We start from the raw sequence: 12,667 nt of genomic DNA, 5'->3' as shown, positions 1-12,667 counted from the left end.
AGCGGTCACTGAACCCACACGGGCCTCACACGGCCTCTGTCCCGTAGGGGCCTTGGCAGGGGGGGCGGGCTGGTCCGGGGCTCACAGCTCGCAGCACCTGGTGCATGTCCCCTGCGGCCACTCCGGAGGCTGCACGTCCAGGCCTAAGGGGCCCTGGGCTCCGGGCGGCAGGAACTAGAGTGAGGTCTTGGGGGCCACAGCTGGGGCTCTGCAGCCACCTCCCAGGCTCGGCCTGCAGGCCTGGGGTGCCCTCCGCTCCTGTGTCCCAGGCGGGGGCGCCCTTTGGCGGGCAGTGCCTCCGTCAGGCCCCGTTGTCCTGGTGCCAGGGCAGCTGAGACGGGGCAGTCCTCCCTGCCAACCCCCTCGCCCTCTCCTTCAGGGGCCGGCCTGGTTCACCCCCCATGGCCGTGGGGGACCCCCTGCTCAGCCCCTCGGCAGCCTGTTCTGGGATTAGGCCAAGAGCTCCACTTCCAGGAAGTCGGGAGCGGTGGCCCTCCCGCCGGGGGCAGGAGGTGGGCCCGGAGAGCTGGGGAGGTCCTGCTGGGGGGGCTGCGCAGCAGGGGGAGGCCAGCCCACGTCCCACTGAGAGGCCCTGGGCCAGATTCGGGGTCCCAGCACTGGGAGGCGGCAGACACCATGGCCCAGCGCAGCCGGAAGCTCCGGGAGGTGGCTGTCCCCTCTCCGTCTGCTTGGAGAGCGCTTCCCTAGGCCTCTCTCGAACCCCAAAACAGGCGCCGGAACAGCCCCTCGTTGCCCGGTGGGAGGCACAGGGGCACCGTCCAGGCTGCTCACACGCACATGGGCCAGGGAGACACGGTCAGGTCTCTGGCAGGCAGACACACGCATGCTGGATGCTGGTGTGCTCAGGAGACGCCTGCCTGTGCTGGCTGTCGCACACGTGTCCCCAGACGTGGCCCTCGGCCCCAGGACCCGCGCCCCAGCCCGGGGACCGCCCTGTGCTGACAGTCTGAGGCCCCTCCCCCACCGGCTCTGTGCAGACATTGTCCTGCCCCACAAGGGGGATGGGCAGTGGCCGGGCGGGGGAGGGGCTGGCCCGTGGGAATAGGCTTCCGGGCCTGGGGGTGGGGTGGGTGCCGCAAGGACCCGCAGGGCCACTGGCCCAGGTCCAGGCGCTGAGGGCGAGGCCCAGGGGCCCAGGGGCCCAGGGCCGGGGACTGGTCTGCCTCCTGGGTCCGCAGAGCCGGCCAGAGCACATTCCCGGGCCTCCCGCCCCTCCAGCCCACCTCCAGGGGGCCGGGACCGGCCAGTGGGGTCTCCTCCAGCAAAGCTGGGTGACACGCTCATCACTGGGAGGCCTCTGGGCCATGCCCCCTCCGGAGCAGATGGCCTGGGCCCACGGGGACGGCGTGGGAGAGCGAGGTGTGGAGCGGACCCAGGCCGGGCGCCCGGCTGCTTCCTCCAGGTCCGGCCCCGTCAGGCAAGGTGTGAGGCTGTCACCTGGGCCCAGGCCCCAGGCCGGCTCTGCCCCCCAGCCCTCCTCCCCAGCCCGGAGCCCAGCACCATTTGTTGTCTGTCTGGGGGCCGGGGGTCACGGTGGACGAGCTGCTGAGAGAGGCCTGGGACCCGCGGCCTCAGGATGGCAGGCTGGCTGCGGGGGCGGGGCTCAGCGGGACCAAATGGGCAGCCCCTGGGGACGGGGACTGGGCTCCGGAAGCCGAGCTGCCGGCCGGCCGCCCGTTTCCCGGACGGCACCTGAGCCAGGCGGCGTGGGGGTTTGCCTTGATGAGCCAGCAGCCGCGTCCCCCAGAGCGGGCCCCCAGGGCACCGGCCTGACCCCTCCCCGCCCCCTGGGCCCTGGTGACGCCCCAGGGTGCCACACCTGCCCCTGCTCCGCAGCAAGGGGTCCCAACCCTCCGGGGAGTCGGCATTGGGCGGGCACAGAGTGAGACCCCTCTGACCAGGGCCCCAGCGGGAAGGTGCCGGGTGCTGAGGGACGGGGGGGGCTGGGGGGCAGGGGGGCAGGTAGGGGCTGGGGGGGGGGCTGGGGGGCAGGCGGGGGCTGGGGGGCAGGCGGGGGCTGGGGGGCAGGCCGGGGCTGGGGGGCAGGCGGGGGCTGGGGGGCAGGCCGGGGCTGGGGGGCAGGCCGGGGCTGGGGGGCAGGCGGGGGCTGGGGGGCAGGCCGGGGCTGGGGGGCAGGCGGGGGCTGGGGGGCAGGCCGGGGCTGGGGGGCAGGCCGGGGCTGGCAGGGCGGGAGCTGGGCCAGGGCCTCCTGAGGAGGGCGCTCCTCCAAGGCTCCCAGCACCGGGGGAGCAGGGTTGTCTTGTGCATGGCTTGGCAGGGCCCAGGGAAACACAAAACACCCCCACCCTGTGCCCCCCAGTGAGGCCTGGGGCTCAGGGCTGGTGGGCGCAGTGTGGCCGGCGGCGGCCGGGCCTGGCACAGTTTGCTGCCCTCCCCACCCACCCGGGCACCAGCTCCTGGGCGGTGGGCACCGGGCAGTGGGAGCGCACTCCTGGGCCAGCCCAGTGACCTTGCCTCCGGCTCCTGGGCCGGGTCCGCCCCTGCAGGTGTGGCCAGGCTTCCTGGCTCCGAGCAGAGCGGCCGGCTCCGATGCAGCCTCCCTCAGCACCTGGGGCTGCCCTGAGGGGGTGCGGGGGGAGCCCTCCAGCTGTGGGCCCCCCTCCCCACCTCGGCCTCAGAGGACGGTCAGGTGTTGCAGGGCCTGCTGTGGCCCTCAGACCCTCGCCAGCCCCCGAGACGCACCTCCGGGGAGTGGCCCGAGCGGCCCTCGCCCACCCTCCCCGCCAGGGGCCCAGGGGCCACAGGGGCTGAGCAGCAGGCCCGTCCCTCGTGGTGGCCGCACTTGGGCCCTGCCCTGCCCCGGGCTGTCCGGCCCCGGCGCGCTGGGCGGGCGTTGGCTGAGCAGCCTCCCAGCCCGGCCGTGGGAACCGTGGGAACCGGGAGAGCAGGCGGACCCCTGGGACCCGGAGCCAGCCGCCTTCCCAGCCCCTCCTACCCACTCACCTGGCCCCGCCCTCCGCCGGCTCTGGGGGCGGCAGCTGCCCAGCCCTGCCCTCCGGCTCCCTGGCTGCGGGGGGGAGGGGGGGCGGCGCACAGAGACTGTTCAGGCCCCCCCAGGCCTCCCGTGGGTCTCCGCCCAGACCACTGGCACCCAAGGCTGGGGTCTGCATGGCCCCCAGGAGGCAGGTGCTCTGAGGCTGGGCACCCCCTCGGCCAGCAGGGCTGTGCGGGGTCCTGCGGGCGCCTTCCTTTCCAATGGAGGCCAGAGGCACGTGCCCTCTGGGTGTCCGCGAGGGCCCTTGGGGGGAAGGTCACGGAGCCAGCCTGAGCCCCCAGGGCAGGGGCACCGCCTCGCGGGGCCAGGCCCCCCCCAGCGGCGGGCAGGGAGCGCGGCACCGGGAGGGCATGGGAGCCGGAGCTGCAGGGGAGCAGGCGCAGGCTGGCTGTGGGAAGCAGGGGGCGGGGGAACCGGCTTTTCCAGCCGTGGGGTGGGGTGGGGGCAGGGCTCCCAGGGCCTATCGGGGTGACAGTGGGCACCAGCCGTGGGAACTCTGGCACCGGTGGTTCCCGAGGGTGTGGCCAGGGCCCTGTGGATGGCACCATGTGTGCCTGCTGCCGTGACTCAGCGTGAGCTGGCCACCCCGCCCAGGCGTGCTCACTGGCCCGGGTCCTGGGAAGCTGCCGACCCTCACCGAGGCCCTCCTGGCCTGCGCTGCCCTGTTCTGGCTGGCCCTGCACCTGCTGGCCCTGCCCCTCGGGGGCCTGTCCCCTCGGGTAGCTGTCCCTTGGGTGGCTGTCCCTCGGGGGCCTGGACAGGGAGTTCAGCTGGGCCTGCAGTGACCACAGGCCAGACTTCAGCCAGCACTTGGCCTGCACCCCTGGCCCCGGAGCCCCTAGACCTGCAGCCCGGACGCAGGCCACAGCCGCCCTGGGCCAGAGGCTCTGGGGGGATGGTCAGGAGGCTCTCGGGGGGCAGAAGGCTCTCGGGGGTCAGGAGGTTCTGCACTGGGATCATCCTCCCCATCCAGGTCCCCCAGCAGAGGCGGCCCTCCCCCCAGGAGCCCCCGCCCAGAGCGGAGCCCAGCGGTGAGGCCGCAGGTGTAGCTCCGTGTTGAAAGGCCGTGGGAAAGGGCGTGGGGGGCGGGGTGCGCTGCCTGACGTGGGCTCACTGCAGCTCCGGGCCTGAGGCCACCGCCCACCCACCGCCCGGCCCGTCATCCAGGACACTTCCTCCCAGCTCCCCCGGAGGGAACGCCCCCGCTGCCCCCCCTCCCGAGAACGGGTCCCTGCCACGGCGGGAAGGGCTGTGACCCGGTGCCCTGGACCCAGGCCCTGCCCTGGGGCAGCCGCACGGCGAGGGCAGGGTGGGCCAAGCCTTGCCCACACCTCGGGCTGACACTCCCTGGAGCCTCCTGCGCGCCCCTGAGAAGGCCCCTATACGGCAGGGCTGTGACTTCACCCGACCCCGCGGGGGCCTGGTGCCAGGCCCCGAGGCGGCAGAGAGAGGCCTGGACACTGGACCGGCCCCAGCTCCCCAAGACGGGCTGTGGGGGCCGGGCAGCCGTGGGCGTGGGCCCCGCACCCCTGGGGGCTGGGCCGGCCGGGGAGGCCCTGCAGGGTCTGGGACCTGGGAGAAGGTGCAGTCAGGGAGGGCTCCCAGGAGGTGGTGCACCGGGTGCTGCGGGGCAGAAGGAAGCACCCTGCAGGCCCCGGCGGGAGGCCCCCACCTCAGCCCCGCTCTGCCCCCAGGCCTGTAACTGCGACCAGTACCTGAAGGTCTCCAAGGGCCTGATGACACAGCTCGTGGGGCTCAGCGGCCAGGCGGACCCCAGCAGCGCGGGTGAGTGGCCCCGAGGTCGCCCAGCCCGGCTGCTGGCTGCTCCTGGCTCACTGCAGGGCTGCAGCCGGGCTGGCAGGTGGGGAGACAGCACCCCGAGGCTTGGGGTGCAAAGGCTGCCCTGCAGGGAGCTGGACGCCGAGGCCACAGGGCCCTCTGGGTGGGGGACACTCCTCCCCAGGGTCCCTGCTCAGCCTACCCGAGCTCCCCGGACCCCGTGCATGCACACGTGTGTACACGCATCCTCGTGCACGCCTGTGCACCCGGGGCCCTGCCATCCGGGACACTTCCCACCTCACCAGGAGGTGAGCAGGCTGAGCCTGGGCAGATGGAGCAGGACCAGCCCAGCTGTCCCCCCACCGGGCGGGGCGGGCCCGACCAGCAGCCAGCCTCAGTCTCCCTCTCTAGAAAATTGGAAAGAGGGTGACATGGCCTGGCCGGCTGGGCGGTGAGCGGCCCTGCCCTCAGCCTGTCCCCTGCCTCCGGGGAGAGGGGCGATGCAGGGACCCCTGGGGCTCCGGGGGACAGGGCAGTGGACGAGGGGCCTCTTAGGATCCCCTTGTGGGGTCGTCCTGGGGCCAGGGAGCTTCTCCGGGAACCTGACGTCCCACCCGCCTCCCTCGGAAGTGTGGGGTCAGCGTAGAGGCCACCCACACCGCGGCAGTCCTCAGTCAGGGCCCTCCTCGGGGTCCCCGTGCACCCCCAGGCTCCTGCTGGGGGGGAAGGGGCGTGCACCCACGCCCTGTCTAGTGCCCCAGGAACCAGCAGGGAAGGGCTGGGGTCACACCGGCCGGGCCGGGGCAGAGGGCAGAGGGAGGTCGTGGCCTTGCTGGGCTCCACGGGGCCGCGGGCGGAGGGACGTCCCCCTCTCGGACCCCGGGTCCAGTCCTCAGGGGTCAGCCGCAGAGAAATGTCTGCCGAGCCAGTGACGAGGGTCCCAGGGCTGCAGGCCACGCCTCCTGCCGCTGAGCAGGCCCTGAGCCGGCAGCCTGCCCTCCCGGGCTCTCCGTGCGGGGCGGCCTCCGGCTCTCGGGCACCCTGAGCTCCCGCAGGGCCCCTGGGTCCCGCCCGCGTGCCCCGGTGCTGATTGTGCAATGGCTCCTGGCAACCGGCTTATCCGCTCATCACAGCGGCCGCCCGCCCGCCCGCCCGTTCTCGGCCCCTGGAGCCGGAGACCTTTGAGCCCCAAGAACGGTCCAAGGTGTGAGCTCCCGGGGGCGGGGCCGGGGCTAGCACTGCAGCTTCTCGCCCCCTGCCCTTTGCCCTCGCCCCGGGGTGAGGGCGACCGGTGAGGGTGAGGGTGAGGCTGGGCTGCTGGCCCCGTTCTCAGGGGTTCCTGAATTCCGTGATTGACAGGTGACCAGGCCCAGAGCCAGGACACACGGGAGCCAGGTGAGCACGGGCCTGCCCACGGAGGGCCCGGCCCTGCCCCTGCCGGCTCCGAGGGGCCTCGTAGGGGGCATCCCTGTGCCCTGGGCGGGCAGGGCAGGGCGGGGTCCGTGGCGGGGCCGTAGGGGAGCCCGGGGGGGGGGGGGAAGGGGGAGGGCGGGTCCCTGGGGAGGGAGGGGGGGCGCAGGCCGAAGCGGGGCCTCAGGTGGTCGCCTCCCCCACCAGGCTCCGCCCCCGGGGAGACGCCGGGCCTCACCTACGACCCCCCCTGCCGCTGGCTGGAGGCGGCGGAGCTGCGGGCCAGTGCCCCGGCCACGCTGGGCGACGGCACACGGCTGCAGCTGGCGGGGGTGCCGGCGGGCGTGCTGCGGCGGCCGGGCCTGCGCCACTTCTTCTGCTGCTCCGGCTGCGGCAAGGTCTTCTGGGAGGGCTCCCACCTGGGCCGCATGGCCGCGCAGTTCCAGGACGTCCTGGCCCGGCCCCCCGGCCCCCCGGCGCCCGGCCCCCCGGCGCCCGGCCCGGCCCGCAGCCCCCCCGAGGGCGCCGGGCCCAGGCCTGACCGACAATAAACGGGAAGAGCCGCACCTGCGGGCCGGCCTGCATCATTGCTCACACCGGACGCCGGCGGTGGGCGCAGTGGCCCCACGTGGTCAGGGCGCCGGCCGAGCGCGGCTGCCTGCGCTCAGGGAGAGGCGGCAGGGTGGGCAGGGCTGGCCTGGGAGGAAATGGCCTGGGCAGCGGCCAAGGGCTGGACGTGGCAGTTCCCACGTCCGCCGGAGCCGTGAGGCTGGAGCTGGGCAGGGGCAGACGGGCCCCAGACGCATCGGCCCACCCACCAAGCCACCCTCTCCACCTCACCCCTGGCCAGGCAGGGCGGGGCCTGCTCCACGGAGCATGGCTGGCGGGGTCCTGGGGTCAGGACCCTCAGGCCAGGCCGGCCACTTCCCAGGGAGTGGGCCCAGCGCCTGGTGCACGAGGCCGCAGGGCAGCCAGCTGGAGGGGGGCTCCCTCCCTCACCCTGGTCAGGGCTGGGGCCTCCTCTGGGAAGAGAGACCAACTACCATGTGACAAGATGGGGCCCTGCACCCCAGGGTGCTCAGACCGCGCCTCACACCTGCTAGGCCCGCTCCGGGAAACTGAGGCCCCGGCTGAGGTCACAGAGGCCTGAGGGCACCAGTGCCGGGCGTGGCGCCAGGAGGAGTCCAGGGGGCGCAGCCGCCGTGGAGGCCCCTGCCAGTGGCAGGCCTGGCCCCGGCTGTGTTGTGCTCCCGCCCACCCGCCCACCCCCTCCACTCTCCGCAGGAATTCGCCCCCCACCTCTCCCACCCCCACCCCCCGTCACATCCCTTTCCTGTCTTCCTGTCCAGAGCGGAAGGCGTGGAGGTGACCCGGGAGCCCGGGCGGAAGCCTCCGGACGGGCGGCCTGGGCTGTACCAGCCCCGCCTCCCCCCGGCAGCCCACCTGCAGGCCCAGGTGCCACGCCTCAGCGCAGGGCGGCACTGGCAGTGCCAGGCCAGCCCTTGCCCCAGAGCTGGCCGTGGACCCTGAGCCCCAGGGGCAGCTCCAGTGGGCACCAGGCAGGTGGGGGCTGCATGGGGTCCACGGCGACCTGCCACCCCCGAGGCCTTTCCTGTCTGAGAGCCAGGACCCCCAGCAACTCTGGGGTCAGCTGGAGGGGGGCCAGGCCGAGCGGGCAACGCTGGCCTCTCACTCCCCGCGGTCACTGCGGGGTCACCCCAAGGGCCAGGCAGGGGGACCTCTGCAGCGGGCTGTCCTCTCCTGGAGGTTAAGAGGAAGCAGGAGGGGTGCCCAGCGCCCCTGCCTCCTGGGGGCCCCCTCTGACCGAGGCCCTGGGGTCGCCGGCCCTGGACGGACAGGAACTGGAGCTGGACCCCGAGGGGAAGGCTGTGTCCTTCCTGTCCCCCAGGTCTGACCCGCCTCCCTCCGCCCTGCACCCCGCAGAGCTCTAGGGAGGGGCAGCCGAGAGGGATGCCTGCCCGGTCCAGCCTGCCTTCCTCCCCTCCCCCCCGCCCTCTGCTCCCCAGCCTGGCTGCACCCCTCCGGGACCCCGGGCTCCGGCTCACACCAGCCCCCCCTGGCTCCAGCCTCCCCACACGGGCCTGAGCCAGCCTCGGCCGGGACTCCCTCGGCCCTTCCCCAGCCCAGCTGGGGTCAGACACCGGCCCGGGGCGGGCTGCGCCCAGGGCGGGCAGGAGCGCGATTGTCTGCGGCAGTTCCTGCCCCGGGCGGGCGGGCGTCCTTCCTGGCCCGGCCGCGCTGGCCGCCGAGTGTTTGTTATTTGATCCGTATCCTCGCTCGGCCCCTCTACCAGGTGCCCGGGCTGCTGGGAAGAAAGCCGCTCCTCTTTCCCACGCTCCCGACACATTTTAATGAATTAGCTGGAAGCCCCGCCCCCACTGCCCGCCTGCCCGCGGCCGGCCGCCCTCCTCCCCGCCCGGGCTGTAAGGTGGCCACAGGCCTCGGCCGGCTCTGGCCACCGCCCGCCAGCGCTGCCCTCCGCCCAGAGACCTTCCCAGCCTGGGCCCAACATGTCCTCCGCCTGCCCCACCCCCGCCCTGAGCTCCAGAGAGATGGGTCCCCTCGGCTTCTCAGAGCCAGCAAACCGCCACTCACACACACACACACACACACACACTCTGTGTACGCACATGCACACGCACACACACACTCTGTGCGCACATGCACACGCGCACACACGCTTCTCACAGCCCCGGTGCCCCGCCCCCTCCCACCAAGGCGTTTGGAACAAATGTCCCCCTTTTGGAGCATCCTTCAGCAAACAGTGGGGACGTGTGGGGGGCCTGGCCGCACAGGTCTGCTCCAGCCGTGGGGTGTGGACAGCGAGACGCAGGCCCCGTGAGGCACCTGAGCCCGAGGAGCAGCGGGCTGGGGGGGGGGGGGACAGGGACTCGGGCAGTGGGCACACGGCCACGGCGGGCCCAGACACCCCACCGGACCTGCACCCGGAGGAATGCTGGGCGGGGTGGCCAGCCACCTCGGGCCAGGCCCCGGGCAGCTCCAGTCGCACAGTCCCCGCCGGGGCGGCCTTGCTGCCAATTTCATGGCCGTGGCAGCGGCCGCGAGTTCTCACACTGAGCGCACAGGGCCCCTTTGTCTGCCCTCCCGACGCCGCCGAGGGGTCAGCGGGACCTCCCTCCCAGCTCCCGGCCGGCCGTCTCCAGACGCCCTGCTCCAGACTCGGAGGCTCAGGCCCGTCTGGCGACCCGCACCTCTGGAGGGGCCAGGAGGGCTGGGCCTGGCTGGTGCACGGAAAACACAGGCATGACAGCCAGAGGCCTCGGCCCTCCCTACACGTTCTTGGAGCTCAGCTGCCTCCCCACCCACCTGTTCCCGGCAGCAGGCGCCCGCCGTGCTTACCGGGGTCCCTGCCTCCACCGCAGCCCGGGCCCTGGGCCGGGGCTGGGTGGCCAGGCCAGGAGCCCTCCGAGGTGTTCATAGCTCAGCAGCAGCCGATCCCAGGCCGTCTGCCGAGCCAGGGACACACCCTCCCGGATGAGGGACAGGAATGGCTCCCGATGGCAGCGGCACCCCAGGTCACACAGCGGCCAGGCCAGCGCGGGGCTGGGCTCGTCCACCCGCTGAGGGAGCCGGTCTGAGCAGGCGGACTGGACCCCCGGCCTCAGGAGATCGGAGCCAGGGGCTCGGGGGCCCTGCTGCAGGGAGGCCCAGGGCGGCTGGCCGCCGCAGCCCAGCCTCGCTCTCCCTGTGGCTCGGCTGTGACCCCCCCCAGAGCACCCAGCGAGGAGGGGGCACCCCAGGCGGTCGTGAGGCGGGGGAGAGCCCCCCCAGACTGGCCTCTCGGGGTGGTCTCCCGGGGAGTCCCCCGGCTCCCGCAGGAATGCAGGTCCGGCCTCCGGCTGCCGGAACCCACCTCCCTCCCTCCCTCCCTGGCGGCGGCCACAGCCGGCCCCAAGCTGGAAACCCTGAGAAGGGGCGGCGTGTCCTGTGCGGGACGGTTCATGTCTGGAATGAGCCACTTCGGGGCTCCCTCTCGGAGCAGAGCTGGGGCCGCTGGCCTGGCCAGGCCCCCCTGTCCCTAGCATGCTGATGGGGAGCCCGGAGGGGGCGGCAGGCCACCAGCCCTGGGCTTCCTCCTCTGGAATCCAGGCCTCCATCAGGGTAGGGGGGGAGCCAGCCGGCTGGGGAACAAACGGGGTGGCCCGGGGAGCCGTCCTCCGTGGGAAGGACCGCGTGGCCCGGACCACACGCCCGAGAGGTTCGCCGGGTGGTCACCCGAGCTGACCCCGCGGCCGGGCGGGCGGGGCTGAGCGGCGCGCGCTGGGGACCGGCGGGTGGTGGCCGCGTCCCCGCAGCGGGAGCGGAGGGGTCTCCGCCCGGACCTCCGGGGCCTGGGACGCTTGCGAGCCCCCCCACCCAGGACAGGGCGCCCGCGGGTGCACCGGGGTCCGCTCCGCTCGGGCCGGTTCCGTGCGCTCCCGGAGCTCGGAATTCCCCGCGCGGCCGGGAGAGGGGGCGGGCGGCGGCGGCGGCGCGGAGGCGGGAGCCCGGGGCGGGGCGGCGGCGAGACAGGCCTCCCGCGGCCTCCGGCTCCTGGTCCGCGCGGCCGGCGACCAGCGCCCCCTGCGGCGGAGCGCGCCTCCCGGACGCGCCCCGGCCCCGCCCCGCCCCGCGCCGCCCAATCGGCGGGGCCGGCGGCGCGTCACGGGCCATTGTTATGCAAATGGAACCGGGTAAAAGCGCCCGGCGCGGCGGGCGGCCCGCGAGAGCGGCGGCGCGTGGGGAGGCGCGTGGGTCCGCGCGGGACTGCAGCCGGAGCCTCGGACCAGGGACCCGGAGCGCGCGCCGCCGCCCGGCCCGCCGGCCCCGAGAGCCAGCGCCGGCCCCCGCCGCCCGAAGCCCGGGCGCGGCTGGATGCGGCAGGGCCCTGCGGCGGCGGCCCCAGAGCGCCCCGGGGCGGCGTGCGGGGCCCGGGGGCGCCGCGCCCCCCATGCGCCCCGGCCGGCCCCGCGGCAGCCGGGGGCCCGCGCCCAGCCCGGCGCGCCCCGCCGCGCGCCCGCGGCAGCATGAGCCAGGCCGAGCGCTCCACCTGCGCGGCGCCCCCGCAGCGCGTCTTCCAGGAGGCCGTGCGCCGCGGCAACACGCAGGAGCTGCAGTCGCTGCTGCAGAACATGACGAGCTGCGAGTTCAACGTCAACTCGTTCGGGCCCGAGGGCCAGACGGCGCTGCACCAGTCGGTCATCGACGGCAACCTGGAGCTGGTGAAGCTGCTGGTTAAGTTCGGCGCCGACATCCGCCTGGCCAACCGCGACGGCTGGAGCGCGCTGCACATCGCGGCGTTCGGCGGCCACCAGGACATCGCGCTCTATCTCATCACCACGGCCAAGTGCGCGGCCGGCGGCCGGTGACCCGCGCCGAGCGGACCCCGCGCCCCGCGCCGCCCGCCCGCGGCCCACGCGCGGCGCCGCTGCGGCCCTTCCCGCCAACTACCTCCCGGCGCCGCCCCGCGCCGCGCCCACGGCCGGGCCCCGCGCCCCGCCGGTGGCCGCCGGGCCGGCGGCGCTTCCCACGCCCCGCCCGCGGCCGCGGTGGGGGCGGGGCGCGGCTGCGCCTTTGAAATCCGAGCGCGGCTCCCGGCGCGGCCGGAATCCCGCGACACCGGATCCGCCGCTGGACGTGCTTCCCGGAGCCGGAGCCGGAGCCGGAGGCGGGGCCGCCGGCCGGGCCCCCGCCCGCAGGACCGCGGCGCCGCCCGGGAGACCCGGCCGACTCCGCACCGTGCGTGCGCACCGGGGACAGTGCGCTGCCTTTGTTTGGGACTCTGCGTGGTCGTGGGAGATGCGTTTTTCCTTTTCTTACAAGAAAAACTTGATCTGTCGTTTCTTGGTTGCACTGAACGCCGCCAGCCCAAGGGCTTCACTGCGGCTGCCTCTGCGCCCGGCTCTCCCCGCCCCTCCGCCCCCCCCGCCTGCCCGGCCCCGCCCCTCCCATACCCCCGCTGCCCCCTCCCCCCACATGCCCCCCGTCTGTCCCCGCCCCCCGCCAACCTCCCTCTGTCCCCTCCCCCCAATATCCCCCCTCTGTCCCCTCCCCCTGCCCCATCTCCTTCCTCCAACCCCTTCCCCTCCAACCCCTTTCCCCCCACCTGCCCCCATCTGTCCCCTCCCCCATATCCCCTTCTATCCCATCTGTCCCCTCCCCCCATACCCCCCCTTTGTCCCCCCCTGTCCCATCTCCCTCCTGTTTCTCACACTCGGTTCCGTGTGAGTTTGGGGAGCCCCGGGCCGCCTCCCCCTTGTGACCAGCCCCCAGACCTGCTGGCTTCCTGGGGTCCCCGCGGGGGGACCCTGGGCGCCGGGGGGCGGTGCCGGAGGGTTGGGGGCCCGTGAGAGGTCGCAGTCGGTTGCACACTTTTTTAAAAAAGTAAAAGGATTTGCCACGATTATGTCATAACATTTA

General features: G+C 74.3%; 2 protein-coding genes across 2 annotated transcripts in view; both read left to right on the top strand.

Annotated features, from left to right (window-relative positions):
* Positions 1-6,792, top strand: part of EXD3 (exonuclease 3'-5' domain containing 3) — a gene marked incomplete at its 5' end in the record, with an annotated part of 31,498 nt that extends 24,706 nt beyond the window's left edge. The window contains 3 exons of the mRNA XM_084898591.1: positions 4,732-4,822; positions 6,176-6,211; positions 6,434-6,792. Of these exons, the coding sequence (XP_084754717.1) occupies positions 4,732-4,822; positions 6,176-6,211; positions 6,434-6,777 (471 nt within the window). The 3' untranslated portion in view covers positions 6,778-6,792. The remainder of the gene's footprint in view (positions 1-4,731; positions 4,823-6,175; positions 6,212-6,433) is intronic.
* A 3,777-nt stretch (positions 6,793-10,569) lies between these two features.
* On the top strand, positions 10,570-12,337 carry NRARP (NOTCH regulated ankyrin repeat protein). The gene has a single exon (XM_084898601.1). The coding sequence runs from the start codon at positions 11,275-11,277 to the stop codon at positions 11,614-11,616; it is 342 nt and encodes a 113-aa protein (XP_084754727.1). The 5' UTR covers positions 10,570-11,274; the 3' UTR covers positions 11,617-12,337.
* Positions 12,338-12,667: the final 330 nt, after the last annotated feature.

This window comes from Pipistrellus hanaki (assembly GCF_964339955.1).
Source record: "Pipistrellus hanaki genome assembly, chromosome: 11".
Taxonomy (NCBI): domain Eukaryota; kingdom Metazoa; phylum Chordata; class Mammalia; order Chiroptera; family Vespertilionidae; genus Pipistrellus; species Pipistrellus hanaki.
The sequence above is the reverse complement of the archived record's forward strand: the minus strand, read 5'-3'. Positions and strand labels throughout refer to the sequence as shown.